The sequence below is a fragment of the Crocodylus siamensis genome, chromosome 1 (assembly GCF_052110815.1).
Source record: "Crocodylus siamensis isolate JL-2025a chromosome 1, ASM5211081v1, whole genome shotgun sequence".
In the NCBI taxonomy this organism is placed as follows: Eukaryota; Metazoa; Chordata; order Crocodylia; family Crocodylidae; genus Crocodylus; species Crocodylus siamensis.
In genome coordinates this window covers 408,880,248-408,906,375 of record NC_143395.1, presented here as the reverse complement: position 1 = coordinate 408,906,375, position 26,128 = coordinate 408,880,248, and the positions used below count along the sequence as shown (strand labels likewise).

Below are 26,128 nucleotides of genomic sequence, written 5' to 3'. Positions count from 1 at the left end.
GCAAACCCGCCTCGTGATTGGCTGTCCAGCGATGGGAGGGGCGGGGCTCTACTGCGGGACGCTGTTGGCTTTGTAACACAAGCCGGGATTGGCCACCACAGGGGAACATTAAAAAAATAAAAAAACAAAAAACATGAAATGAAATGGAAAAGGCACGGTGATTGGCCCCTTGCATTTAGATGCGATTGGCGGCCTCGTGCGTTCCCCAGCGTCTCATTGGCTTGCTGCTTGCCGACGGGCTGGGTTGATGCCGGGCCCAGCTTGAACTTGTTCTTTCGCCCTCTCGGAAGCGCTGGCGCACGTGACCCGCGCCTGTTGTGCCAGAGCGAGGCTGTGTGCATCACTTCCTCTCGAGCGGCGGCGGCGGCGGCGGCGGCAGCGGGTCCTTCAGCGTTCCGGTCCCGAGGTGAGTTCCCCTCCCCCACCCCCAATTATCGCCCCTCAGATAAAGGTGCCCAAAAGGCCGCGCTGAAACGCGCGGGCTCGGCGGGAGGGTCTAAAGTAAAGTGCACGGGGGTTGAGGTTTTTTTTGAGGGAGGGAACGTCTGTCAATTTTACTTTTAATTTATTTTTTTTAATTTAAAAACATTTTTAAAAGTAGAAAAAAAGAATTTTTAATTTTTTTTTTACTTTTTAAATTTTTTGCCAAGAGTTTAAAGAAATAGCCCAGTAGAGGGCACCAGACATGGTGTGAACCGGGGTGAGGGGAGCCAGCCCTGCGCAGGTAGGGTTTCCAGCAGCCCCCTTGGCAGGTGGTGCTTGCAGCAGCTTAGAGGCAGCAGCGCCCCGGCGAGCAGCAAGAGCATTCGGGCGCTGAGGGCTAAAGCTGGTTCTAACCTGTGCTATTACTGGCCTGACAATAAGGTGTTGCTGGGATAAGACCAGCATAAAGAAGCTGAAATGCTCAGTATGATCTGGGATCCTGGTTTTCCCTGATTTAAAAAAAAACAAACCCAATTTTCAAGTTAAAACTAACCCAAAATCCATGTTTTTCTTCCATGATTAAAATGAAACGCTGCTAATATATAGATACACTAGCAGAAGGACCTGTTCTTTACCCAGGTTGTTATTTTTGTAATTGCAGTGTGTGTTTGTTTTCAAAGGACTTAGTACATGTTTAGGTCAAAAATACGGTTTGTTTTCAAAGCACTTGCCACGTGTTTAGGTCAAAAATGTTGTTTGTTTTTAAAGGACTCGGTGCAACATATTTAACATGGGTGCGGCATTTCAAATGGCATCTGAATAAGTCATCTTTATTGTAGAACTTGTTTGTAAACAGTGTTTGGCAGTGTTTCCTGTTGGCACCAGTATATGCAGTCCTCTTCAACTAGCATCTCTGGAGCAAGCCACATATAATTATCCGTGTGAACAGCGTTGTTCTTTTAAATAGTGACTGGAAACCCCAAAAAGGGTCAAGTGAAAAATAACCTGCCTATAATTTTCCTCAGGTGGTATTCAGTGATATGGAAAGGTTTAGCATAGATAGGACCAACCATTCTTGAGTTATAGGTGAACATACATACCCTTCATTATATATGTAGAGAGAGAGAGAATAGTGTTTCATTTTGATCATGGAAGAATGTGGATTTTGGGTTAGGTTTTTTTAATCTGAAAATTGAGGGTTTCTTTTTAACAGATAAAACCAGGATCCCTGCTTATGATATTTTGTAAATGCTATTTGGAGGTGTTAGCAGAATCTGCAAAAATGTGTATGTTCACTGGTTTTACTTCTCTTCTCACCCCTCCTCTGTGTCTGTAAAAAAGTGGATTTGACAGTTTTTCAGACTATCCATTTGTGGTTTTTTCTTAGCTGACAAAGTGAATAGATAATGGTGTTTTGAGTACATGGTGTTAAGTCTGGCAAATGCTCCGCACCTAAAATTCCCATTGATTTCTCTCTCTTTCACCATTAAAATATTTTAAAGTTTAGGATTATTGTTTTTCATTCTTGTGATTCTGTTCCACATTGAGACTTTTATTTTCTTGGTATTGTCTGGTGACAATGAATAAACTCATAAGCCATGTCCAGATGAGTGCAGCCATGTGGTATGTGGCACCATGCAACATGCATTCAGGTGTTCTCTGCACTGCTGCATTGCAGCGTAGGGGATTATTTTGGACCCTAGGAGATCATGGGGTCAAAAAAACCCTCATGGAAAAATGAGTGGCGGTGCACATGGCAGCAAAGCATGCTGCCCAAAACCAAACCATGGCCAGCTGGTGCCACACTCTGGCTTCCAGCCAGGCTCCCTGCTGCAGGAGCACTGCAGCTGTAGCTTACCTGGAGCCTAGGAAAGGCTGCTGGCACCAGCAGAGTTACTGGCCCCAGCCTCCTCTACCTCACCCAGATAACCTGCTCCATGGCATAGGCATTGCCCAGGGACAAGGAGCAGCAGCACAAGGTGCCGGGGGAAACAAACATCCACGCTCATGTGGACATGGCCGTAGAGACCTACCAGTAACCTAGGACTAGTTGATTAGTTTTGGTATTATATATAACAGCATACACAGTCAGATGCATTAGCACTGGTGTATAATATCTGCCCCCCAAAATACATTATCACTGTGTATAATGCCTGCCCTAAAAATACAATACTATTTTTGTTTGGTCTCCCCATGCCTTTTTGTCTTTCTTTGTCTCATCTGCAAGCTGCCTGGACCAGGGATTGTCAAAATTAAAATCTTGCAATCACTGTTTTTGGTGCATAGTCACAAGTCTTAAAATCTGCTTTTGGCTACTGGAGGTCTTGTTCAAAGTCTTGCTTAATTAAAGAAATAATACTACTAATGATTTGGATGTCTTGCTTTCAAAAGGTTCTTTCCAAAGTCTGAGGAGTAATCTTCACTCACTTGCACCCTAGATAGTGCTGCAGGCTGATGATGTGGAAATTGGTTTCCATTAGAACACAATAAAAACACATTCTCATGCTTGTAAGTTTTACTAGACCATGTTTGGCTAATCTGACCTTTACTTTTATGTGGATGCACTTCTTTCACTGTAATAACTAGCATATAAGATTTATAAAGCCTCCATTAATCCAGTTATACAGTTGCTTCCGATCATTTTGAGTGGCTTGCCCATTACTACTTGAAGTGGTCCAGAATAGTTTGTCAGTGTTTTGATATAAAAACTTTGGCCACCTTCTTCCAACCTCTTGTAAAGTAGTGGTTTACTCCTTAAGTGTTTCTGTTGATTCTGGTGGACAGTTCAAGGTAAAGGGCAGCATTCCCTGTGTGCAAGCATGGCTAAAACTATAACCAATTTTGTTAATATAAAATTGGTATCTCTAGAGCAGGGGACAACAACCTCCCGGCACACATGCCAGTGTATGGCATGTGAAGACATTTTGCTTGGCACACCAGCCCTTGGGGCAGCTAGAAGTAGAGCTACAGTGGGCCTGATCCTTCTTCTGGCATCACAACCCTGGCCCCTTCCCTAATGTCCACCCCAAGGCACACATGTACCCACTCCCAGCTGTTACCAGATTTGCCTGTCACTTTTGGGGTATACTCATTTATTAGGAGTGTGTTTCTGGGGTCTTTGTATTTCTATCAGTGTACTGCTTGTGTTACTTGTGTTTCTGTGTGGAGCTGTATCTCTCCCTTCTGCAAGTCCTCACCCCAGTGGAGCTATCTTGCAGGACTCAGTTTCAGTGGGGCTGGGTTCCTCCAGCCACCAATTCAATCAAATACATACACATATGCACACACATTAACATAACATACCTGACCCAGCTAGGTTGATCAGCATGTACAAGCAGACACCCTCATATGCCAGGAATCAGTTCATCAGGGCAACAATAAAATGCAGTCAGACACAAGCACACAGGTGAACAGATCACCTCTGAATCAGGCTGGGTGTCCAGCTGACACCCTCTTGGGCCAACATTTGGTTCATTAGGGCATGTCTGAGCCAAACTGGGCCAATCAGCCCGTACAAGCTGAACCCCTTATGTGTCTCAAACTCAGCACGTCCCAATCTTTTGCCCTGACTGTCCTAGTAGTGGTAGCCTCTTGATGAGCAGACCCCACAGTATTTTGGGGCTTTGCAGGGATCTTTGACTTAGGTAAAAGAAGCGTCGCTGCAGAGCAAGTGGGAAACGGGAAGGAGAGAAGGAAAAATTCAGCCAGTTACCACCAGCTTGACTATAGAAGTTATTTATTGCTAAGTATATGAAATTTACGATGGTACTAGTAGTAATAGCCATGCAAGCAAAAACAAACAAAAATAATTACAATATTACCCTGGTTCAGGTGAGTATTTGGGCAATATAGATTAGGGCTCATGCTTACTTAATAAAATTCAGGTTCAAAAAGCTATGCCGAGAGAGAAAGCTGGGATCTCACCATGTCAAGGCACTCAGGTGTTTTGTTGACAGGCAGAGTTCATAGCACAATTGGGAAGGTTAAATGAGCAACCAAAAGAGTATCTGTTTATCCTAGTTTCTTGAGAGCAACAGCGGATGGTGTTAGAGATTTCTTCTTCTTGAAACACACTATTTGCTGCTTTACAGCTTTCTTATACCCTTAGTCCAGCCTCTTCAAAGCAGTTTTTTAATTGTGTAAATCAAGAGAGTCCCAAGCCATAATTGACAGGAGAAATGCTGTTATTTAAACAGGTTCAATTTAAATGAATTGCCTCTTTCAGGAACAAGGGGTTATCTGGTTTGGAATGTCTCAAGAGACTGATTAACAACCAGGAAAAACCAAAGGTTTTAAGGAGTAACCAGACACCTAGGAGCCAGTTTATCTTCTATAGTCTTAATAATTTCAAACTGGAAGGGATACCACATTATTTCTTCTCAGATGGCCTAACTATGCTTGCACTGTGAAGTCATCATCTGTGTTTTGTATTTTGCCTGTTGTGAATAAGCCTCAGCTTAGTAAGACTCTCAGATCTTACTGTAGTCTTTTACTGGTGCCTTGATTTGGTCTGTTTTCTAAAACAAGAAATCCCAAGGGCACATGGAACAGACTTAAGGGAATTACTTGGAGTGTTCATAAACTTTGTGGGGAGGACTTCCACCAGTCATCCTGGGAAAAGTATGACAGCACTTGTGGTCAGGGCTCCAATGGACTGGACGTTGTGATGAACCCGTAACCATTGTTCAAATGTCACCATACCCCCTTTGCCTTGGTGTCTTGCCTCATCATTCCCTAACCCAGCAACAGAGTTTTAGTCAATCAAGTTTAAATAGGCCTTTCATGATGGGACCGGGGAAAGTATGGCCCAAGATGCCCATTAAACTTTTCTTCTGCTTAGTTCTGGTTAGATGAGGTATGGGGGAGGAGGGAAAGAAAAAGTCCTTTGTAAATCCAGCAGTCTCGTTGCCAGGGTTCCCTCAAGAACAACGAGCAGAGCTGTGGCTCCGCAGACCCCAGTGCAGCTGCTTGCAGCATTCTGGCTGCCTGCCACAGCTGCCCCGGACTCTGGGCAGGCCACGCTGTGTGGAGCCCAGGCTGCTTGCATCAGGCAGCATGGAGAGCTGCACTGAGGTCCGTGGAGGCCCAGCCTGGCTGGCAGGTGCACATGCACCTTGGGGTGGACTCTGGGGAAAGGGCTGGAGTTGCACTGCCCCAAAAAGGATCGGGCCCCTTGTAGCTCCCTCGTTGTCTGTGCACCAACATCTTACAAGTTGATTTTGTGGGTTTTTTGGCGCTCTGCCCAAAACCGTTGCTGACCCCTACTCTAGAGCTAGCTTGGGTGGATATACAAATGCTTTTGTCTGTTATGTCAGCATTCTGATGCCTCAATTTTGGGAAAAGATACCATGGTTTCTATCCCATTTTAACAGATGGATAAACTGTACTTCATCTTAAATAAAGCCCTCAATTTAAACAAAATCTTCCATTTCTTTTATTTAATGGGTTTGGAACCAAATCCGTCAAACAGACTTGTAGTAGCATATTTTTACTTGCTAATGAGCTTCATCTGAGACTTGGTAAGTCTCTGAAGAGAACTGGAATAGCTGTGGGGTTTAAGTGAAACTGTAGAAATAACAAGACATTCTAGGCTTTTAAAAGTCATCTTGTATACATTTTAGGTTTTCTGCTTAAAGTGGTAGCGTGTTTTTTCCTTTCATAAGGAAGATTTGTGCTGTAGTTAGATGGCTTACTATTTGGTTAAATTATACCTGTGGTTTGGGACTGTGAGGAGTGGTCTTTGGAGCGCCCTAGGAGAACATGATTGCCTTGAGCCCTGCTGGAGGGGCAGGTTCAAGGCAGAGCAAGTGCAGAGTCTGGACCAGGGAGAAACGGGGACGGGGCCTGGTGCCCAACAAACAGAGAGTGACAGTGACATTGCAGTGACATCTGCAAGGCATGGGATGTGGTGTAGGAGCAGATGGAACCACGTAATTAACCCTAAAGGGTTACAGGGGCACAGATGGGCAGAGAGCACCCACTCGGCTCAGGAGCGGAGTCAAGGTCAGTGGTGTTCAGGAGGGACCTGCTAGCTAACAGATAGAGTAAGGCTTACTCTAGGACTCCCAAGGCAGCCTCCCTTTCAATCCAATAACTTCACTGAGGTGTGGTGGGCAAGATGGAGGGGAGGCTACCCTAGAGGCAGAGCAGGGCACTGGTTATGGGGCCACCTTCGTCGCCACCCCTGGGACTTCAGTGTGCTACAGCCAAAAAGCATTGCATCAGGCCATGTAATTAAAACATTTTTTCCTCTAAACAAATGCAGTGAGAGGTTCTCCAAATACAGTATCAAATTCCTAGTGTCGCTCAGTTATGTTAGAAAGGTTTATTGTGATCATTGGAAATCTAATTAGCTTTCAAAAAAACAAATTGCAAGTCCCAAGAGACTTGCATCTGCATGAGTCCTCCTGACAACTTCTTTTATAAAAAATATAAATACAGTTGTAAATGTTTTGTTTCCTGTTGCTGTTTGTTTGGATTTGCTAAGCAATAGAAGCTGTGAAATCTAGTTTTTCAAATGCATAAACCATAAATAAGGTTTCTTTAAATTTGTCTAACATCTTCAGGGTTGATCAAATTAAACTGAAGTAATTTTGAATGGAGATTTTTTTTATTTAAACATATACAGTTAACCCAGTGGCATATATTAATGGCTAACTATAATCCTAGAAAAAACAGCAGCTTTGACAGCAAAGTGTCTGAGCAAAAAAAAATTGTAATTCAAAGCAAAATTATTTCTTTTAACTCTGAATAATAAAATGGAGACTTCATGTGCTAAGTATCAGTTCAAAAGAAAGCTGAATTATAGTTCCCTGATAATAATCTTTGAAAGTTCAGTATGTAGTTCTAAACAGAGTTCAGTGACATTAGAAAGCACAGTAATTTTGCAAGAAAATTTAAAACCCGATAGTAAACTTTTAGCAAATTATGTCAACTGTAACTAGATCAGACTAACAAAACTTATGGCATACCAAAGTCAATGGTGCATTTTGTATGTTTACCCTTTGGGGTCAAATTGTAGGATTATGACCTTAATTCGGAGACCAGTCCACTGAGGTTCTGAGCATCTTTTAAGAATTGTAAACTGCTGTCATCTCTCATCGTCACACAAGTTGATATTTGTTTGCAGAATTGCCTCTAATGGAGTTGTCTGTCCTTTTTTTGAAAAAAAAAAAAACAAAACTCATGTTGCAATTTCATATTAAAAAGATTCCAGAACAGTTGTGTTCTAAAACTTAGATGGAGTTACTATACTACTTCTTCAGATGTTTGGCTTATTAAAGAAAATAGCAGTATATGTGCTTCTATACAATGAAAATCTCAACAGATTATTCTAATTAATCTTTTCCCAGGTGACACTGTGAGCATATGAATGACAGGAGAAGACTCCTAACTGCTTCTGTAATCTCCATCCAGAACTCTTGTTTTGTGTATCCGTCTTGTCAGAACTGCTTTTCTAAGCTGATTTTAGATTCCAGAAGGTAAGTCCATCTTGGAGGGCCATTGCTAAACCTTAATTTGGAAAGCACCTAGCACTGTTTGGGTGCTATTGATTAGTGTAACCTGTGTATAGTTGTTAAAAAAATCAGAAGTTTTAGAATTCTGCTGGACGGCCTGAGTAATCAGATTAATGATGTAATAAGAGATAATACTAATAGTATTATAATGGTACCTACAGTACATTTGAATTAATTCTCCACTCCAAGAGTACATACAGATGTTCAGGGAGGTTAGGGAAAGTTTAGATTGCAATAAAAATAGTAGTCCACTCTAGTTTAGTTCACTCAGTGCAGACCTTACATACAGATTCATAGTTAAGTGAATCTCAGTGCAAACTGTACAGAAATTCAGGAAGGTTAGATTAGTCTAAAAATGGCTGGCCTGATCCAGTTCAGCTGTACCTCTAAGGCAGTTTACTTGGATCAGGTCTGGCAAGACTGATCTAACTGAACTCCCAGCACAGCCTGTGTCTAAGAGCCCAGCTTCTGGCCCCAGCCCAAGGGCTGTGGTTTTCCTATGACTCCTACCCCCTGAAACCAGACTATCATTAGCTCCCGGCCTCTCCCCCAGACAGACATCCTCCCACCCTGATATTTCTGATTTTCTTCCACCTTGCTCCTCGCCGTGGACCCTACTTGCTCCTATGATCCACCTCACAGACCCCGCTTGTCCCCCCGCCCCAGTCTCCCTAGATCCTCCTCGCAGATTCTGCTTGCCCTTTCCTCCCCCAATTCAATCAGGCCTCCCGCTAGCCCCTCCATCCTGGCTTACCTTATATAAGGTGGCCACTTTCAACACAAACCAAAACAAACAGGGAAAAAAACCCAACACCACCCCATGGAAAGTGCATTTTCTACTTAGCCACCCCTCCTTTTCACTGCTGCTGTCATCACTGCCACCAGCTTCTCCTCCAGGCTGCCCAGTGGGGCAGCAGTGGCAGTAGAAAGGAGCTGCAGGGCAGCCTGGGCGCAGGCTGCAGGAGGCCACAGCAAGAAGGGCCCAACAGCAGCAAGGGGAAGGTGGCTGATTTTTTTTCCCCCCCTCCCAGCAGCAGCTTCTGCCCAGCTACCTCCACTGCCACCACTGCTCAAGATGGTGCAATTGGGTCCAGAGCTGGTGCAGGGCAGGCCAGGGTCAGGGCTGTGCATGTAGGTCCCAGCTGGTCTGGAGCTGGTCTGCTTCAGCCGTGGTGAGTCCAGAGTGGGTGTAGGGTCAGGGCTATGTGCTCAGCTGCTGGTAGCAGTGGTGGGGAGGAGCTGTAGGGTGTGCAAGTTCTAGACTGTTGCAGGTGGAGGAGGGGGAAGTGTGCTAACCAGCCCACAACAGTTCCCCAAAAATATCTTTGTGGCCTGTGGGCCTAAATAATTACCCACCTCTGCTATAAGCAAATTAATCAGAGTTTAGTGTACCAACACTAGTTGTGGAACAGACTATTTTATAAGAGGAAAACTAATGATTATGAGGCAGAGGAGAGGTGCTAATTAAACAAAGCACTTTCCATGGGGCCCCCTTGAGTGCCAATTCACAAGTGCCTCTCTAATGCCCTGAGGCACTATGACTTAATCCAGCAGCTATACAGATGGTGGCATGGGTTTTCTTCTGGATTGTGGTGTTGGTGTTTTTTTCTGTCTGTTTTGGTTTGTAGGTTTGTTTGGGTTTTTTTAACACAGTTCGTACACCCTTCCAAATTCCCAATTTCTGCAACTGCAGACAATATCATCCTCCTCTCCTAATCCTCCGGAGGCCTCCCTTGCCACATGTCCAGAGGGTGCCTAAACTTTTCCCTTTCCTCTTTCGCAACATTTAATCAAATGTACAATGAAACCCATGATGCAGAGACTGAAGGGTATTCAGAGAGCCAATATCACAAGTGCTAAATCAAGAGCTGGATTTATAAAGCTGGATATCTCTGTAGTTTGAGAGAGAGAGATGCAGTTTCAAATGCTTGAGGAGGTTTTTGTTTCCTGTCTGGTTTATCCAGTATGCTAGATACTGCAGTAAATATACAAGAAGAAGTAATTCCGCAATACATTGACATAAAAATAAACTGCTGTGCCAGGAGTTTCAAAGCCAAATTGCTCTTCCTCCAAAAAAAAAAACAAAAAAAACATAAAGGACCTTCCCTTTCCCAGGCCCCTGACAGGCTTGTGCTTAAATAGTAAAAGAGCTTCATTGACACTAATGGGACCCTGCGTAGATGTGGGAACATAAAACTGGATGTATTCTGTGCTGTAGAGTCCAGTCCACTGCCTTGTGTAGTCAGCTGCTTGTCAAAAGGGTCCATGAAAGCTGCCTTTTCACATCCTGCAGCCACAAAACACCCTGTGGAGGAAAATGCCTATAATGAATCAAAAGGAAGGAGCAGAGGAGACGACAACTCTATCAATGCCTTAGTCACCATGAAGTTTATTAGATATATGCTTAGCTGGTCCTAAGGGGAAGACCAGGCCATAACCAACAGAGAAGGACACCATGGGGGGGAAAATTCCTTCCTGCCCTAAATCTGGTAATTTGTTTTGAGCCTGAGCAGCCAGATATTTGAGAGGTTTCTAAGAACCAATATGAAACCAATGCATGCCAGCCCACCACCCAGCTAGGCAGGCACCAGAAGAAAGAGAGAGAAAAATCAGAAGCAAAGCCAAATAAAGCTTTTGGTTTGGTTTTTGCGGAGAATTGGGGCGGGGGGGGGACCTTCCTTCCTTCCTGGCCCCACAGGCAAAAAGCAGAAGACTTAAAGCATAGGATTATCAGAAATCTCCTGCATGAAAATTGAGTGGCTGTTTGTTTTGTTTTTTACTGCCGTAATTATTGCTGTTGCCAAATATTCAGATGTACATATCATATGTACTTATTGCTCCAGAGACATTCCGATCCTGTTATACTATCCGTTCCATAATCTTTTCAAGATCCATCTTGAAGCAGTTTGGGTTCTTTCCCCACATTGTTCAGAAGATGATTCCAAAACATTGCTTCTCTGCATGTTAGAAACCTCTTCCTAATTTCCAGTTTTTTCATTACCAGCTTGAAGTTATTTGATTGTACCGGTGTTTCTCTTTAACTTGGATAGCTCTTCTTCCTCCCTAACGTTCACTAACATTTTCAAAAAGTAATTAAATGCCCGCTCAAACTTTATTTTGCTAAGCTAAACAAACCAAGCTGTTTTAAACTCCTCTTGCAACTATCCTAGTAGCCTTTTTTATCTGTTCCAGTTTATATCAGTCCTGGTGATCAGAATTGTATCCAGTGTTCTACATGGGGAGTCTGCACTTGCTGAGCTCATAGAAGTTTTGGGGCCTTTAAGTGCAAAGATTAAGAGAAAACCGTAACTTTTTGAGGTATGATGTGCTGGGATGTGCACAGATGTAACGCCTACGGTGCCTATACACATGCAGAGAGGCTGGTTCAATGCGCTGTAATTGCAGCGTGTTAGAGCATGATAATTACTGTGTTCCAGCAGACTCCAGCATCGTGTATCAGCGTCTCTGCCCTGAAAAATGGCAGTGGGGGGGGTGTTTTAACTAAAGCTGGTTTGACAAGCTATAATTAAAACACCCCCATTGCCATTTTTTAGTGTGGGGACACTGATACGCGTGATACTCAGAACACTTTAATTAGAGCTCCAATTAAAGCGCTTCCCCCGCCACCCTGCAAACTTCCAGAGCACATCTATAAATGCCCTTAGTATTTTAAACCCAAGAGTCTATAAACACATGCAACTTAAGACCAGTCTACATTTCCTGGAACACTTCAGAAGCATGCTGGGAAAATCAAGTAATACCTCAGGTTGGTCCTTTGTGTCAGTTCAGTGTGTGGACACTGAGTATCCCATGTTTGCTTAGTGTCTGGTCAGTCCTCCAGCCATCCCAAATACCTGCAGAGCAAAGGGGCTGCTCTGAAATGAAGCCAGGACTCTTTTCTCCCCCTAGTGGTGTTTTGGCAGCAATGCAATTCCTAAAAAAACAAGTCTATTTGGAACCCTTAGCAGCATACGTGTGGACACTTGCAAACCAGTTCCCAATCAGTGATATTCTTGGACCAGTTCAGGAGTGATGTCTGTCTACACCCTTAGTGAGATTTAATGCAGATTAAAAGCTCTTGCAACTGCACCAATTAACAAATGGTACTATGGGACCATTACTTGCTGTTGAAGTCAGTTAATCACTTTGCTGCTTTTTTTTTTTTTTCCAGGTTTAACTGTCTAAAATGCGGCTGTGCAGGTGAAGCTAAGGATGCAAACTACAGATATAGACTCTCCCTTAAAGTAGCTGATGCTAATGATCTGTTTCACATTACTGTATTTGGAACCTGCTTAGATCCATTCTTTGGGATCACAGCAGGAAGATTACAGAGGTAATAGGACGCTTTTTTTAAAAAAAAAAAAAACTATATAGCTGCCTTTCATTCAGCCCTACAGTGTGGAAGGAGAGACCATCAAATGAATGGCTTTAAAATGTTTCAGAACTTTTAGTCAACTTGATTTCTGTGCATTATTCTTCACTTGCTGGTGAAAATAGGATCTATGTAAATGTTGACTTATTTGTAGGAAAATATCACCTTGTACTAGCATTGTTTAGCATCTCTTGCCCTGGTAAAAAGCTTAAATTAGGACATTAAAGATTGGAGTAGGAGACCAAATGCTATGTAGCCCTGCTGCTTAATTAGTTTCCTAAGAAGCCAAATTAAGCATTTGGGAAGACCTGGTTCTAAAAGCATTTAGTGTTTTAGTTTGTTGCTCCTTTATTGTTATGACAAGCTGCAGAGGTGCCAAAGAAGAGATTCTTCAGGTATTCCCAGTAAGTTTCACAGTGCCTTTGAGGTTTGGTCCCTCTGTCCATTTGTCCTCTTATATCCATTCATGGTCTAATGGCGGATGTTTACTAATAATGTTTTCCTCCAAGCATGGACACAGATTTTCTTCCTCACTCAAGGTGTGGAGAGCATGTGCCTGTGTTCAATGCCTGGAAATTTGGAACCCTTTCAAAAGGGGAGCATTCCGAAAGTGCAGCAGCTGTTACATTTTGATTGTTGTGAGAACTGATGGAGAATGATATAATGATTGTTATGGGTGAAGGAGCCAAGGATGATACAAGTGTAGCAAAATACTGCTTGAAGTGAACATATGGTTCAGTGTGGTTTTATTTCCAAATTTCAAACCTAGGGCTTGCTGTGATCTAAGATTTGTTTTAGCCTAACTTAAGCAAAATGGTTCTTTCTCCTCTTTTTATGGATACAGTTGCCATTATATGCAAGTATATCTATTTCAGTATGGAAATGGGAAATAAACAATTTCAGCACGAGGCACCTTTATACCAGTATCACTGCACTTGTAGTAGAGGTTATACCAGTATAATCATATTGATTAATTTAAAAAAATGCCTGTAATTGAAAGTTATATCAGTATAGAAAGTGTTGGTACCAAGTTAAAATTGAGCCAGAGTTGTTTACTCTACTTTCCAACTTAATATTTCGCAAGCTGTGGGTATAATTAGAAGAAAGGGAAAACTTTGCAAACAGTAGAGAGTCAGATTGATATTACAGATCACTATTTTGTCATGGTTAATACCTCTCTCTAATGTGTGCCCTATCTTTATTGTAGCCTAGAAGTTACATATACCTTCCTCTACCCAAGCCACTACTTAACCTTTTGTAACTTTTCTTTCAAGGTGTATTCAAGATTTTAACCAAGTAGCAGAAGGAGCAGACAGAGATGAATCTTCCCGTGTATTAATTCAAGCAGTCAAAACTTGTTTCATAGGTAGAAGATTAATATTTGGACTGAAGGTAACCTTCTGCATTTGATCCAGTTAAGCTAGTCCAGTTTTGCTAAACAGTTTTCAGTGTTTATAGTAGAAATGGGATGTGATAAAGTATTAAAATATCCAGTAGAGGTAAAAGGAAGCTAGAACATAATACAGAACCTCAAGCCCACATTCAGCAACCCACCCCCTTTCTCAGTGGGTTTTTTTTTTTCAGTGATTTCCTATGTAATTTTGAGCAAAGTACTTAGATCAAAAATAGCCTCAGTTTTTTGTGACCAACATAATGCTTCTCGAGTAACTATCAGAGGTACTGAACAACAATTAGTTCCTTTTGAATGTCAGGTAGAACAGTGAGTACTCACCGCCCACAGAAGTGAGGCCCTTGGTGGTTTGGGCAGTATGTGCAAAAAGAAAAGGCTGTGTTTTGGTGTTTTTTTTTAAAAAAAAGGAAGTGTGGCCTTGAAATTGTGCAGCTCTTTTTCTGGACATGAAGAATGCAGCAGAATGAGGCTCACCCACTTCAGAAGTATTTTGACACTTATGTTGAAATGTAGCAGTTACAGAAATGATGATGTATGCATTTGTGTTTAACAGCTAGGATTTCATTTATGTGCCTATCAGTAGAAATCTGTTCATTTTCAAATGCTGTTTATATAACCGACATCTGTGGACTAAATCCTGACAAAAACCCCCGAGTCATTTCCACTCCCTTAGATATCTTGGGAATTCTGTCTGATATGGGGTGTTTCTGATGCACTTAATACCACAGTACCTAAGCTTGGAAGTTGGAGGATTTCTCAAAATTGCTTTATGTGAGCATACCTCTTACGGTTCTGGCCCTCATGCTCTTCTGTATGTGAGTAGCCCTTTTCCACATGAACAGCCCTGGATGGGAATGATGCTACTAACATAAGTAAAGGTTATTCATGTTTAAAAACTATCAGATTGAGCTTTAGTACAGTCCTCTAAATATACTTGGAAACCTAAAGAAAAAAAATTAAAATATCTAGGGTTGGAGGCAAGACTCTAGTCTCAATCTTTTGCCATTCACATAGTATGCTTCTTTCTAAACTCTTCATTCTCCCTCTCTCATAGGATTAAGCACAGAGAATCTGGGGTTTTAAGGCCTTTTAAAAGATACTTCAGGGAGTAACCACATACGGTGCCTATATGAGGCTGCTCCAATGCACTGTAATTGGAGCACATATGAGCAGAGTCTATTAATTAAGTCTACTGGAGTGTAGTAATTGCCATGCTCCAACAGCCTCCCGCATCACCTGTATCGGTGTCCCCACACTTCAAACTGGTGGCAGGGGTACTTGAACTAAAACTACTCAAACAAACTTTAGTTCAAGCACCCTCACTGCCGTTTTGAAGTGTGGAGATGCTAATACACGGGACACTGCAGTGCTTTAATTAGAGCAGCTTTGAGAGCCACTTTAATTAAAGTGCCACCTCCCCACCACCAAAGCACATGTAAAAATGCTCTTAATGACTATCCTAGGGGTGCACCAGTACAGATTTTTGGGCCAATACTGATAGGCAGTCTTTAATGGGACATATCAGCCAATACCAACCTTATTGCCAATATGCAGCCTGGCAGCGTGGAGAGTAGCATCAGGCTGGTAAGTCTGTGGGGTGAGGGGTTGGGGGGGGGGGTGGGGAAGGGGCACGACGAGGGCAGATTAAGGCCCCCACGGTGAGGAAGGAAGTAGGGCTGCGGGTGAGCCAGGGGCACAGGCTGCCCAACTGGGGTGTGGCGCAGGACAGAGCCACGAGTGACTCGTCCAGGGGAGCAGCTCCCGTTGCTGCTCACATCCTGGGGGGGGCATGTGCTCCCAGATCTGCACACAGGGCGAGGCCAGGCTGCCATTGCAGACTGGGGCCGGCGCAGCATCAAGTTCTTTCTGGCGGGAGGGCTGAGCCAGCACTGCACATCAGGTGGGCAGTGGTGGCACTAGGAGGGGGGGGCTGCAGTCACCCCACAACTTGCTGTAGCTCTCCCAAGCCCCTTCCCAGTGCTGCCACCATCCACCCTGAGCACAGCCTAGCCCCAGCCCACAGAGGCAACCCACCCTTGCCCCCACACAGATCCAGGGGCACATGCTCCCCCTGCCCTCCCTGGCTGCATGCAGCAGCGTGAGCCCCCTCCCTGCACCCCCTAGATGAGCTGCTTGTGGCTCCATCCCACACCCTGCCCTGGCTGGGCCTTGCCTGCCTGAGCCACAGCCCCACTCCCTCCCTCACTGCTGGGCCTCAATCTGTACCCCCAGATACCTTTCTTAAACACTTATTAGTACCTCAATTTCAGGGGAAATATGTACTGTCCACTGAACTGCTACTCGTTTGTGCAGAAAGTACTGTGAAGATGGAATATAAGTGTTGGTCTCCCTGGTGAGGTCCTTTCTCCACTGAATTCATACAGATTTTTTTCTAGTCCCTCTAAAAAAAAGCAGTTGCTGCTATAGACTAAAGGCTTTTGGTTCAAATGTTTTCTGTAGCCTTCAGAAGCACTTCTTGGCAGGGTATGGTCTCCTCTGACTAGCAGGGGCTGCAAGGGAGAGAGAACTCCTTAAACTGTAGTTTAAAATAAATTCTGAGCTGAAGTTTATTTGGCCCTTTCTGGCTCTCAAGCCCCATAAAATTTTGTTCTGTTGTCTACACAAATCATCATGGTAAAGCCTAATTAATTCTTTTGTAGGGTTCTAAACACCAAGATGGAGGGCCCTCTGCTTCTGACAGCATCTTCCAAAACTGCTCCAGAATTAATAGTCAAACAAAAGATCTTACAGCTTGCCAGATCTTCCTGCCAAACACTGCTGTTGCTGGCTTTACAGTTATCAGCTACTTCCATCGGCTCTGGCAGTCTACAGACACCGGGCACAGTCACAACAGTTCGTACTCACCTGACAGTCCTTTAATTGCAATAGATCAGCCTACCAGGGAGCTCAGCAGTTTTTGCAGCTCCAGCAGCAACTCCTGTTTTGTTCAGTCAGGAAGAGAGAGCTTTTCAGGGCCCTGGCAGCAATCCTTTGGACTGACTTCATCTTCTGTGGATTGGGTAACAACAGAAGATGTTTTAGCTGTGGAACTAGGAGAGGATCCTGGTAAGTGGAATAAACAAGAGGAGAGACCTTTCTCAGCAGAACCGTGCAGTATCATCCCCGGCAATGAAACTGTTCTAAGGTTGGAACTCCATAACTCTTCTAGGGGTGAAAGACATGAACAGAAAGATCATGAATTCAGTTCACTGCATCAACAGCCAGACACTGATAAATTGGAGAGCATTTCCTCTCTAAAGAGAGACTTGTCAACACCCAGCAGTCACTCAAGGTTATTACACAACTCCTTGGAATTTGAGGTAAAACACTATTGCCCAGAGATTGCTAGCAGATATGACAAATACCAAGAAAAATCTAGGAACTCTGTTTTTCATCAAAGACAAGATTATTCATTCTGCTGTTCAGCTCTGTCACCTGATCCTTCAAGCACAGCCAGAGTGTCTGAAGATGACCCTATGATTTGGGATGAGCTGCCATTCTCTGAAAGTCTAAATGAATTTATAGCCAGAATTGAAAATAACAACGGTGTGGAGCCCTCAATAGATTCTGCTACACACAAATATTCCCTGCTTGAGAATGATGAGGGAAATAAAAATCTTGCCAAATCCTCACAAGGCACTGAGGCTGATGATTTCCAGGCTGTATGTGTAACTGGGGGGTCCTCACACCTACAGGAGAATATGAATACTTGCCAAGAGCCTGTTCTGTCCTGTCATCAGTCAAACTTGAAACCAGTAAGTAGCAAAGCATTACAGCACAAGTCTTCATGCAGCCTTTTATCCAGAAATATTAAAGAAGACAATGGGGCTTGTTTTATAGCTGATCCACCTCTGCTGGTTCAGACCCAGTGCTCACCAGTAATATTGAAGCCTCATTCAGAGGGCAGTTTTCTACATTCCAAGGAAGCAAATATTACTATTTCAAAGTCCATCAAGTGCCCCACCAACTTAAAAAGTCCTGTTGAGCATGGAGAAAGCCCATATTTACAAAGAAGACAGAAACATGCCCATTTACATTCTGTACATGGCTGCTTAGCCAATTGGGAAAACAAAGGAAATTCTGTTTACCCTCCAAACCAAAAAACAGACTTTACAAGTTGTTGGGCAATGGGCTCGAGTTCTGCAGCCCTCTCTAGTACTAAAATTACAGGCAAGAGAGAATTAAAACCGTTGACAGACTTGCAACAAAAGACCTGCAGAGCTGTAAATGAGAGAGACTTATGGAACGGCAGCTGCCCTGAAGGCAGCTACAATGCTTCTGCTGACCTCTTTGATGCTACTGGTGGGGAGGAGATCGCAATAGATTTTTTAAGTAAGCCTTATAACTCTTCAGCCAAAGATTATGTTTCGACTCAAAAGCACACAGCATCTGAGTTAGCACTTAGTCCATTTGGTGATGGCTGCAGCTATACACAGTGCCAGTTCTTGCATAGTTCCTCTCCTGCTTTTAGTAAACACAGTACACCTATAAGTTATTCACTGTGCAAATCAGAACTTGATACGGTAGGTACCCCAGACTTTGTTCCTTATTCACAGTCAACTCCTGTTGCAAGACCTCTTCAGAAATTAAGACCCTATAGGGAGAGAGACTCCATTTTCCCTAAACTGCCCTCTAAAAATCACACTAAAATCAGTTCCAGATGGAAACAACCTAGATCTTCCTTTAAAAATACTTTACTGAGACAGCTTACCAGCAGACTGCTAAAACATGAAAGGTCAAGTAGTAATCCAAGAGCCACAGACATCAATAAGCTTGATTCACAGTTGTTTACCAACAGTGAGTTGCCTGAAAATGACTCTGACCCTGAAGAATGGATCCCTCCATCAGCAACAAAATTGTTGCAGCCAGCTGAATTTTCTAATTTAAAAACTGTTGGGTTGCAAGCCAGGAGACCAGCTATCTGCAAACACATAGATGACGAACTTGTTTCTGAAAACAAAGGGAGCAGTGGAACCGATAGACGTTTAATAAGCAGGGCTGAGATTCTGAAGACTCCTACATCTGCATGTGCCACTAAGGCCTTTCTCTTAGAAGATTCAGCCCCGGGAGCTTGCTTCTGCTCAGAAATCAAGAGCTGTTTCTCACGTGCAATTGATTCAAGGGGCATATTGGACATAGCAGGTAATTGGTCTCCTGAACTATTTACAGAAAATTTCCAAGCACAAAAGCTTGTTTATCCAAAACCAGTGTCCTGAAACGGATCTCTACTGTGCCATGTCCCTTATATTTTAACCCTTTGGAAGGATGATCTCCTTACCAAAAGAAGAAAAGCATTATTTTAAAAAGAAGTTTAATTATTCATATTGTTCTTAGCATCTATTGTCTAAAGATGAATTCTGTTTATATGCAAAGCCATGTACTGCACAGAGGTTGGGGCACACTGAACCCTGCTCTCACTTTAATTGTGGATTAAATGACTTGGCCCTAGAACATGAAATAAAAGTTTACTTATATATGTGAGCATTGTAATTAGAGTTGCACAACCTACTTATGTGAAGTTTAGCATTGACAAGAGCTTGCATCTTTCCCACAGAGAGTCTTAGGGTGCAGCCCCACATGCAGAAGTGTGTGCTTGCAGCAGCAAAAAAAATAGTGGAACAAATTTGTGCCATTGCTTTTTGCCACTGTGCATATCCCTACACCATGGGCTTTCGAGTGGGACAAAATGCCTCACTCTTTGGGGAAACTACTGTTTCCCTGCTCCTCCCAGTCCCTGGCATACTGGAGGAACCGGGGCAAAATCAGAGGGGAGATACTCTGGTTGCCAGCTAGAGTATCTCGTAGGAGAACTGAGCCTCTTTGTCTGCCAGCACATGCTCCTGTAGCAAATTTTCTCCCCACCTGATCAAATATGCTCTGCACTACAGATTTAATGGGCCAGCTATGAAGTTTGTGTCACCACAAACTCCATGTGCCTGCACATCTGGATCTGGTATTAGTGACACACTTCTCTTTGCCATATTTAATGGAGATAGACTTATGCTGCTTCTATTGACTTCTGTGAAATGCTGATTGCTAAAGCCAGAAGCAGACCAAAAATGTGGTATGTCTTCTGGATGCATGTAGCAAATGGACCTCATTGTACACCACTGGCTACTAGTGCTAGAACTGGACATCAGATGACTTGGATTCAGTTCCATCTCTGCTGCCTAGCTTTGCCTGGATATCCTTATGATACTTCTAATGCTCCTGACCAGAAACCAGCTCTAGTGAGTATTGCAGCACCTAGTGTGCAGGTGTTTGGCCTACATACCACAAGCTGGAGCCCTGAGTTAAGTGCCTAGGGTCCCGGTCCAATGCATGGAGAGCTGGGTGCCTCTGAATGGAATCCATAAAAATCTGCACACAAGACAGGGAAAGTTGCTTCAGCTAATCAGCAAGGAAATGCTCAAGATAAGGGTGTTTCTTAAGCCCTGGGGCAGGAAGGGTGCTTTATTTACTTGGTGTTAGCAAGAGGTGTTTCCTTGACTCACGGCTCACAGCCTAGAAGTCTCCTGAAGCTGGAGATGCCCATGGCCTTGCTCTCAAATACAGAGCCAAGAGCATGGCAGAAAAAGGTGCTATGCAGGAGCTTTGTAGTGAAAGCACATGCTCAGACTGAACCAGGGGTTTCTACAGTTCACTCCTTTGCCAGGCTTAGGTTTCCCTCATCCTGAGCAAGTACTGAGGCCCCTGAGTTATTGCATAAAAGGATAGTGGTGCCTCTCTAAACAAAGCAAGTGGAGTTCCACAATCCAGATCTTTAAAATAAAAGAGTAGCTGCCATTGTGATTCATTCAGAGCCAAGTACTCCGAGAACATCTTCCAGACTGAGCTCTTTAGGAGAGGGAGGGAGAAGAGTACCCACTTGATGGATCTCTGTGAGGTTTAAGTGAGAGAGGGGACAGCTGTTCAGCCCTAGAAAGACTGAATTGTGGCTATGAATGCACAGGAGCAGAACCTCAGGGGTCTGAGGAATTTTAGTGTTGCAAACTGAATCGCCTACAGACTCTAGGCCAGGGGTGGGCTATTATTTTGGCTGGAGGGCCGCTTAATGAGTTTTGGTGAGCTGTTGAGGGTCACAAGGGTGATCCTGCCCCTTAACAAGCGCCACACCCCCCTGGTCACCATCTTGGGACTGGAAGTCCCTCCTCTTGCCCCTGGAAGTACTTTTGGGAAGGGGCTTTGCCATCTATGAGCTGGCAGTGCAATGCTGTAGCCAGTAGGGCAAATAATACTCTGGCATGCATCAGTTGATGCATCTCCAGCAAAGCCAAGGCACTGATTCTCCCACTCTGCTCAGCACTGGTGAGACCGCAGCTGGAGTACTGCATCCAGTTGTGGGCACTGCACTTTAACAAGGACGTGGACAAGCTTGAGAGCATCCAAAGAAAAGCCACCTGTATCATCAAAGTCCTGCACGGCAAGCCTTACAAGGAACAGCTGAGGGATCTGGGACTCTTCAACCTGAAGAAAAGAAGACTGAGAAGAGACCTGGTAGCAGCTTACCGCTGCACTAGGGGAGAACATCAAGGGCTCGGCGAGCAACTGTTCACTTAGGGCACCCGAGGGGAAAACCTGGACTAATGGCCACAAACTCCTGGAAGATCAATTCAAGCTCAACATTAGGAAAAACTTCTTCACAGTCAGGGTGTCCAGACTGTGCATGCAGGTCCCTGCCAGTACTGTGGGGGCCAGCAGTGGCACTAGCTGGAAGGATCCATCTCTGCCTAGAAAGGCAGTCCAAGGAGCTCCAGCCCCACTGCATGCCCAAGGGGTGACAGGACACACAAGGGCCAGGCACAACCAAGGTACCTGTCATGGGCCAAACAAAGCCCTTCCACAGGCTGGGTGTAGCCCGCAGTTCAGATTTTGCCCACCCCTGCTCTAGGCAGCAGCTGACCCAGAGGGCAACTTTTTACCTATGGGCTTTAGTTGCTCCAGTCTAGAAAAGACAACTCCCCTTTGTCTGCCAAATACGACCTCCTGAAAAATAGTTTAATGAAGTGCTGTTCCTTTTACCCATGATGGCTTAATACCTGTTTGCAACCTCAGTCCTTTTATTCCATCTGCACTACAAATCTCTAAAGATGTCTCCATCATGTCTCTGGTGTCACCCCCCCCCCGGCCTCCATATTGTAGCCACTTAGTTTCAGCTGAGGCCTTTGAAATCTTGAAACTTGGCAATGTCTCTTGAAGAAGGTGACAGACTTCATTTAGTGTGAGGCACTCCTCCCGCTCTCTTAGGACCAGTTGTGCTGGCACTGCAACATCTCGGAAAGCTAAAAAAAGAAATCAGCCCTTAGTGCATGCGCAGATAGGCTGCCTCATATCCCCAAGTCAATCTGTCTCGCAGGATGCTTCCCTGTAGCATTCACTGCTGTATAGCAGAGGCATCTCACAGCTCTAACGTAAACTGCAGCATCCCAGTAAGGAAAGGCAAGACTTACGCCCATCAAACACGTTGGAAGTAATTAGGTACCAGGTGGTCTATTAACTTGTCCGGGTGGATGTAAAATGGTGTCTCCTGAGTCCAGCTAAAGAGCCTTGACCACCAAGTCATCCTCCCCCTCTGCCTTCCACCATTCAAAACACTACAATAGCAAAGTCCCTCCATGCCCCAAAGATCCCCCTGTATTGGGATGAATGGAAGTGGCAGTCTGCATGGATGCTCTCCCTCCAGACCCAAACCTGGAGTGCTGCAGCTTCTGGAGCCAAGATAAAAGTATGAGATGAAGAAAGCACAGCATCGAGGTTAAGGAAAACTTGAGTAGATGTACAGAATCAAAATCACGATGCATACCTCCTGCCAACCACCACCTCAGGGATGACTCTGCTCACAGTAAGATCTGGGGCACCAGCATGAGTCCAAGCAGCAGTGAGTTGAGGCAGTCCAGGGATGCTGTGTAAGTAGCAACAGCTGCCCAAGTAGCAGAGTGCAACAGTTAGTAAGCCCTGTCTCTCCTGGCACATGCAGAGCCCCATGCAAGACAGAACTTAAGTGGAATATACCAGTAAGAGGGGCAGGTGCACAGATGTTTCACACTTGTAGCAGAGATTGACCTCTGTGCTTGACCTGTGACAGCTGCAACGAACCACAGACCTTATAGGGCCATTAGGTAGAAAGGAGATGCTGCACTCAAGAGCATCTGCACTCTGGTGCAATTCTCTGGAGCACTGTTGGCTGCCTGTCCTTTCTGCTTCTGTGTTTTGCTACCATTCTGCCTGCCCAAAAATTGGTTGTCACTTGTAAGTCCTGCTTTCCATATGGCATTACCCATAATCAGCTATTCTGTGCAGTTGGGTGGAACTATTAGGCCTGAGTGTCTGCTAGCATGTTTACTAGACCTGTGCTCATTGCAAGTGTCCAGGGAACACAGAATCATGTAGCTTCAGGGATGCCAGCAGATGCCATGTTCCAACATTAATACCATCGTGGACCAACATCCACACGCAGAGCTGACACAGGACATGTGCGAGGAGGGAGCAATGATGCAAATTCATGTCCGGGGGGGGGGGGGCACTACTGTTTTGTTCACTACATCTATGTCTCTGCATTACAGAAGAATTTAGTGCTTCCCTCCTAAAATACATTCCTGCTCTGCAGTGATTGAGCTGAGGAATCCAAGGCCAAAGCCACTGGTCCTCTGCACAAAGTCCATGGGTATTAATCAACTAGCATGAAGTTCTAGGTTTGGCTGGTTGCAACACCTCTACTGGTGTCTGAACACCAAATGGACGACCTAATCTTCTTTGGCCATTATCTAAATGTTAATACATGCTGGTAGCTATGCAGAGGGCAAGGGAGAGGGGGGGAAACATAAATAAAATGCTTATACACCCAAAGCTGGATTACAGCAAATTAGACCCACACTAACCCTTACCCTACTTTGCATGTCCATGCAAGCCACTTGTAGCATATACTCCATTTTACTGGAGGCAGAAGAGGAAATAGACTGTGATCACCATGAGGAAGACGACCAGAACTAACTCCGCACAGCTAGAAGTATGCAGTCATTATGTTCCCAGCATGAGAACTGCAGATAATCTCTGAAAAATCAGTCTATTTGATTGGAATGGTGGGCTATAAAGGACATACTTGTGGATAGCTGCGCAGCCCAAGCCGCAAGATAATTAAGCACACCCACTAAGAGATAGTCAACCACCCGGTAAAGACAGATGATCTCTGTTGGGGATTCTATTCTAGGAAGACTGTAAAAGAACAGCATGCAGGAAACCAAGATGCCAGCAGGAATCTGTAAAGTCTTCCCTGAGCAAAGACATGAGATAAAGTTTGAAGATTGTATTGGCTCCTGAATTTGATAGACAAGGAGCCATTGGTGATGGTGCTCACAGCATTAATGTGGCAGCTTTGCAAGATACTTTACAGAGTATTGATGGCTTCAATGAACTCAGAAGGGTGTTGAAAAATTTCCAAGTGATACTGAAGATACTTTATATTGCACAAGTAAAAAGGAGCAAGCAGAAGATTCTGGAAGCAAATCACTGACTTGGCAAAGAGGTATAAATGGGGTGGGGGGTTGACTTTGTAGAGCACCAGATCATCTTTGGTGGGGAGAGGAGACTACAGTTTGGGGAGCTTCCATCTCAGAAAAAATGGGAGTTATCTAAAGGACAGGAAGGCTAGATTAGTCAAGATGGCATTAGACAGGAGAGATGGGTAAAGAAGCAGAAACACATTTAGACACTCAGTGGAACTAAGTCAGTCATATTGAGAATAAAAATATCAATGCAGCAAGGATCATGAAGGGAAGGAATTCTTTATTTGCTAATACAGCAATGCTAGGAACCCCAGTAATAGCCAAAAGGAATTGGTACATTTCTTGCTTAACTTTGACCTAGTTGGAAAACAAGGACTGGAATATTAAAAATCAATGGTTAACTTAAACACAATGTAGACAAAAGGGAAGAACACCAGCACTTTCAAAGTTGACATTGCCGCTTTGTGTCACTTACAACGAAGAAGCAAAGTATCTCAAATGCTTATGGATCAATGCCCTGCTGCTAAAGTTGAGGAGGAGGTTAGCTGATCTTGCTATAAACCACCAAGTCACATAACTACGGGATGAGTAGCTCCTCAGGTGTGTGCAAGGTAAATTCCATTATCACATCAGACATCAGTCTGAGCTATATGCTGGAGATGTCTTGCTGCCAGTACTAAAATGTTCTCAACGTTTCTAAAAATTATGAATAATCATTTCCTAACTCAAAAAGCTGCATGCAAGGTAAGTGATTCCTGTATTAGACCACACCATGGCAGGCAAAGGAATTAATCAAAGAATTAAAAATTAGTGGTGGCTTAGATGCAAATGACAGTAACTATTTAATTATATTAGTTTCGTGTAAATAGAATGCAGCCCAAACCATTTTATGAAATATATATGATAGCAGTTATAAAATGGAAGACAAGGAGAAGTTTGTAGTATTGAATAAAAGTTAGAAGCTAGGAATTATAGACCATCCCATTAGATAAGGGAAGCCAAAGGGCCAAGAGAAGTCAATGGCTAGCAGAGTTAAGAACATAAAGGAATGTGTATATTAGGAACAGAAGGAATGGTATTGGTCTGTTACTAGATGGAAAATAAGAAAAAAAAAAATCAAAAATGCAGAAAAGGCAGAAGTGTTCAATATTTCTGTTCTTTATCTGTGAAAAAGCCAGATGGTGATATCGTTTCCAACGATAACTAAAGGAGACATTACAAGCATCTATTAAAGGAGGATATATATTTTTTAAATCCACAGCTCCAGATCATTGGCACCCAAGAGTTTCAAAAGAGCCAGCCAAGGAGTTCTTTGAACTATGAATGCTCATATTTTTCAACAAGCATTTGAGCACCAGGGAAGTTCTTCAACAAGTACTGGAACATGGGGTAAGTCCTGGAGGACTCTCAAACTCCACCGCAGCTGATTCAGGCTGGACATAAGAAAGAACTTCTTCACTGTCCAAGCCCCCAAGGTTTGGAACAGACTGCTGCCGGAGGCGGTTCAAGCACCCACTTTGAAAGCTTTCAGGACACATTTGGATGCTTATCTTGCTGGGATCCTACTATCCCTGCTGACTTCCTGCCCCTGGGGCAGGGGGCTGGACTCAGTGATCCCCTGGGGTCCCTTCCAGTCCAAATGTCTATGAAATCTATGAAGCTAATGTATTGAAAGAGAATAAATGGAATGACCTGGGTAATAGGTCAGTCAACTTAACACTGATCCTGGGGAGACATGGAACAGCTAATGCACTACTCTCTTAATAAGGAATAAAATTACAAGAGGATAATATAAATGATGCCAGTCAGTGCAGATGTATGGAAAACAGTCTAACTCAGTATTGTTTATGAGATGGCAAGTTTGACTGATAAAGGTAATAATCTTAATTTAATAAAACTTACA

General features: G+C 43.8%; 2 protein-coding genes across 5 annotated transcripts in view; one reads left to right on the top strand and one right to left on the bottom strand.

The window, feature by feature from the left end:
• PRCP (prolylcarboxypeptidase) overlaps positions 1–284 on the bottom strand; it is a 183,155-nt gene extending 182,871 nt beyond the window's left edge. The window contains exon 1 of one of the 3 annotated variants that reach the window (XM_090030682.1): positions 11–284. In XM_090030682.1, coding sequence (XP_089886808.1) covers positions 11–175 — 165 coding nt within the window. In that variant the 5' untranslated portion in view covers positions 176–284. The remainder of the gene's footprint in view (positions 1–10) is intronic. The other 2 variants (XM_090030683.1, XM_090030680.1) reach the window with 2 other exon arrangements.
• DDIAS (DNA damage induced apoptosis suppressor) lies at positions 285–26,128 on the top strand. Of its 2 annotated transcripts, XM_090030679.1 has the most exons (6): positions 285–406; positions 7,776–7,904; positions 12,112–12,273; positions 13,587–13,704; positions 16,384–18,865; positions 25,487–26,128. In XM_090030679.1, exons 2-6 carry the CDS (start codon positions 7,792–7,794, stop codon positions 25,546–25,548), a joined length of 2,937 nt encoding a protein of 978 aa, XP_089886805.1. In that variant the 5' UTR covers positions 285–406; positions 7,776–7,791; the 3' UTR covers positions 25,549–26,128. The 2 variants fall into 2 exon arrangements, with proteins under 2 accessions (XP_089886805.1, XP_089886804.1); XM_090030678.1 differs by lacking the exon at positions 25,487–26,128 and having other exon boundaries at positions 286–406; positions 16,384–19,201.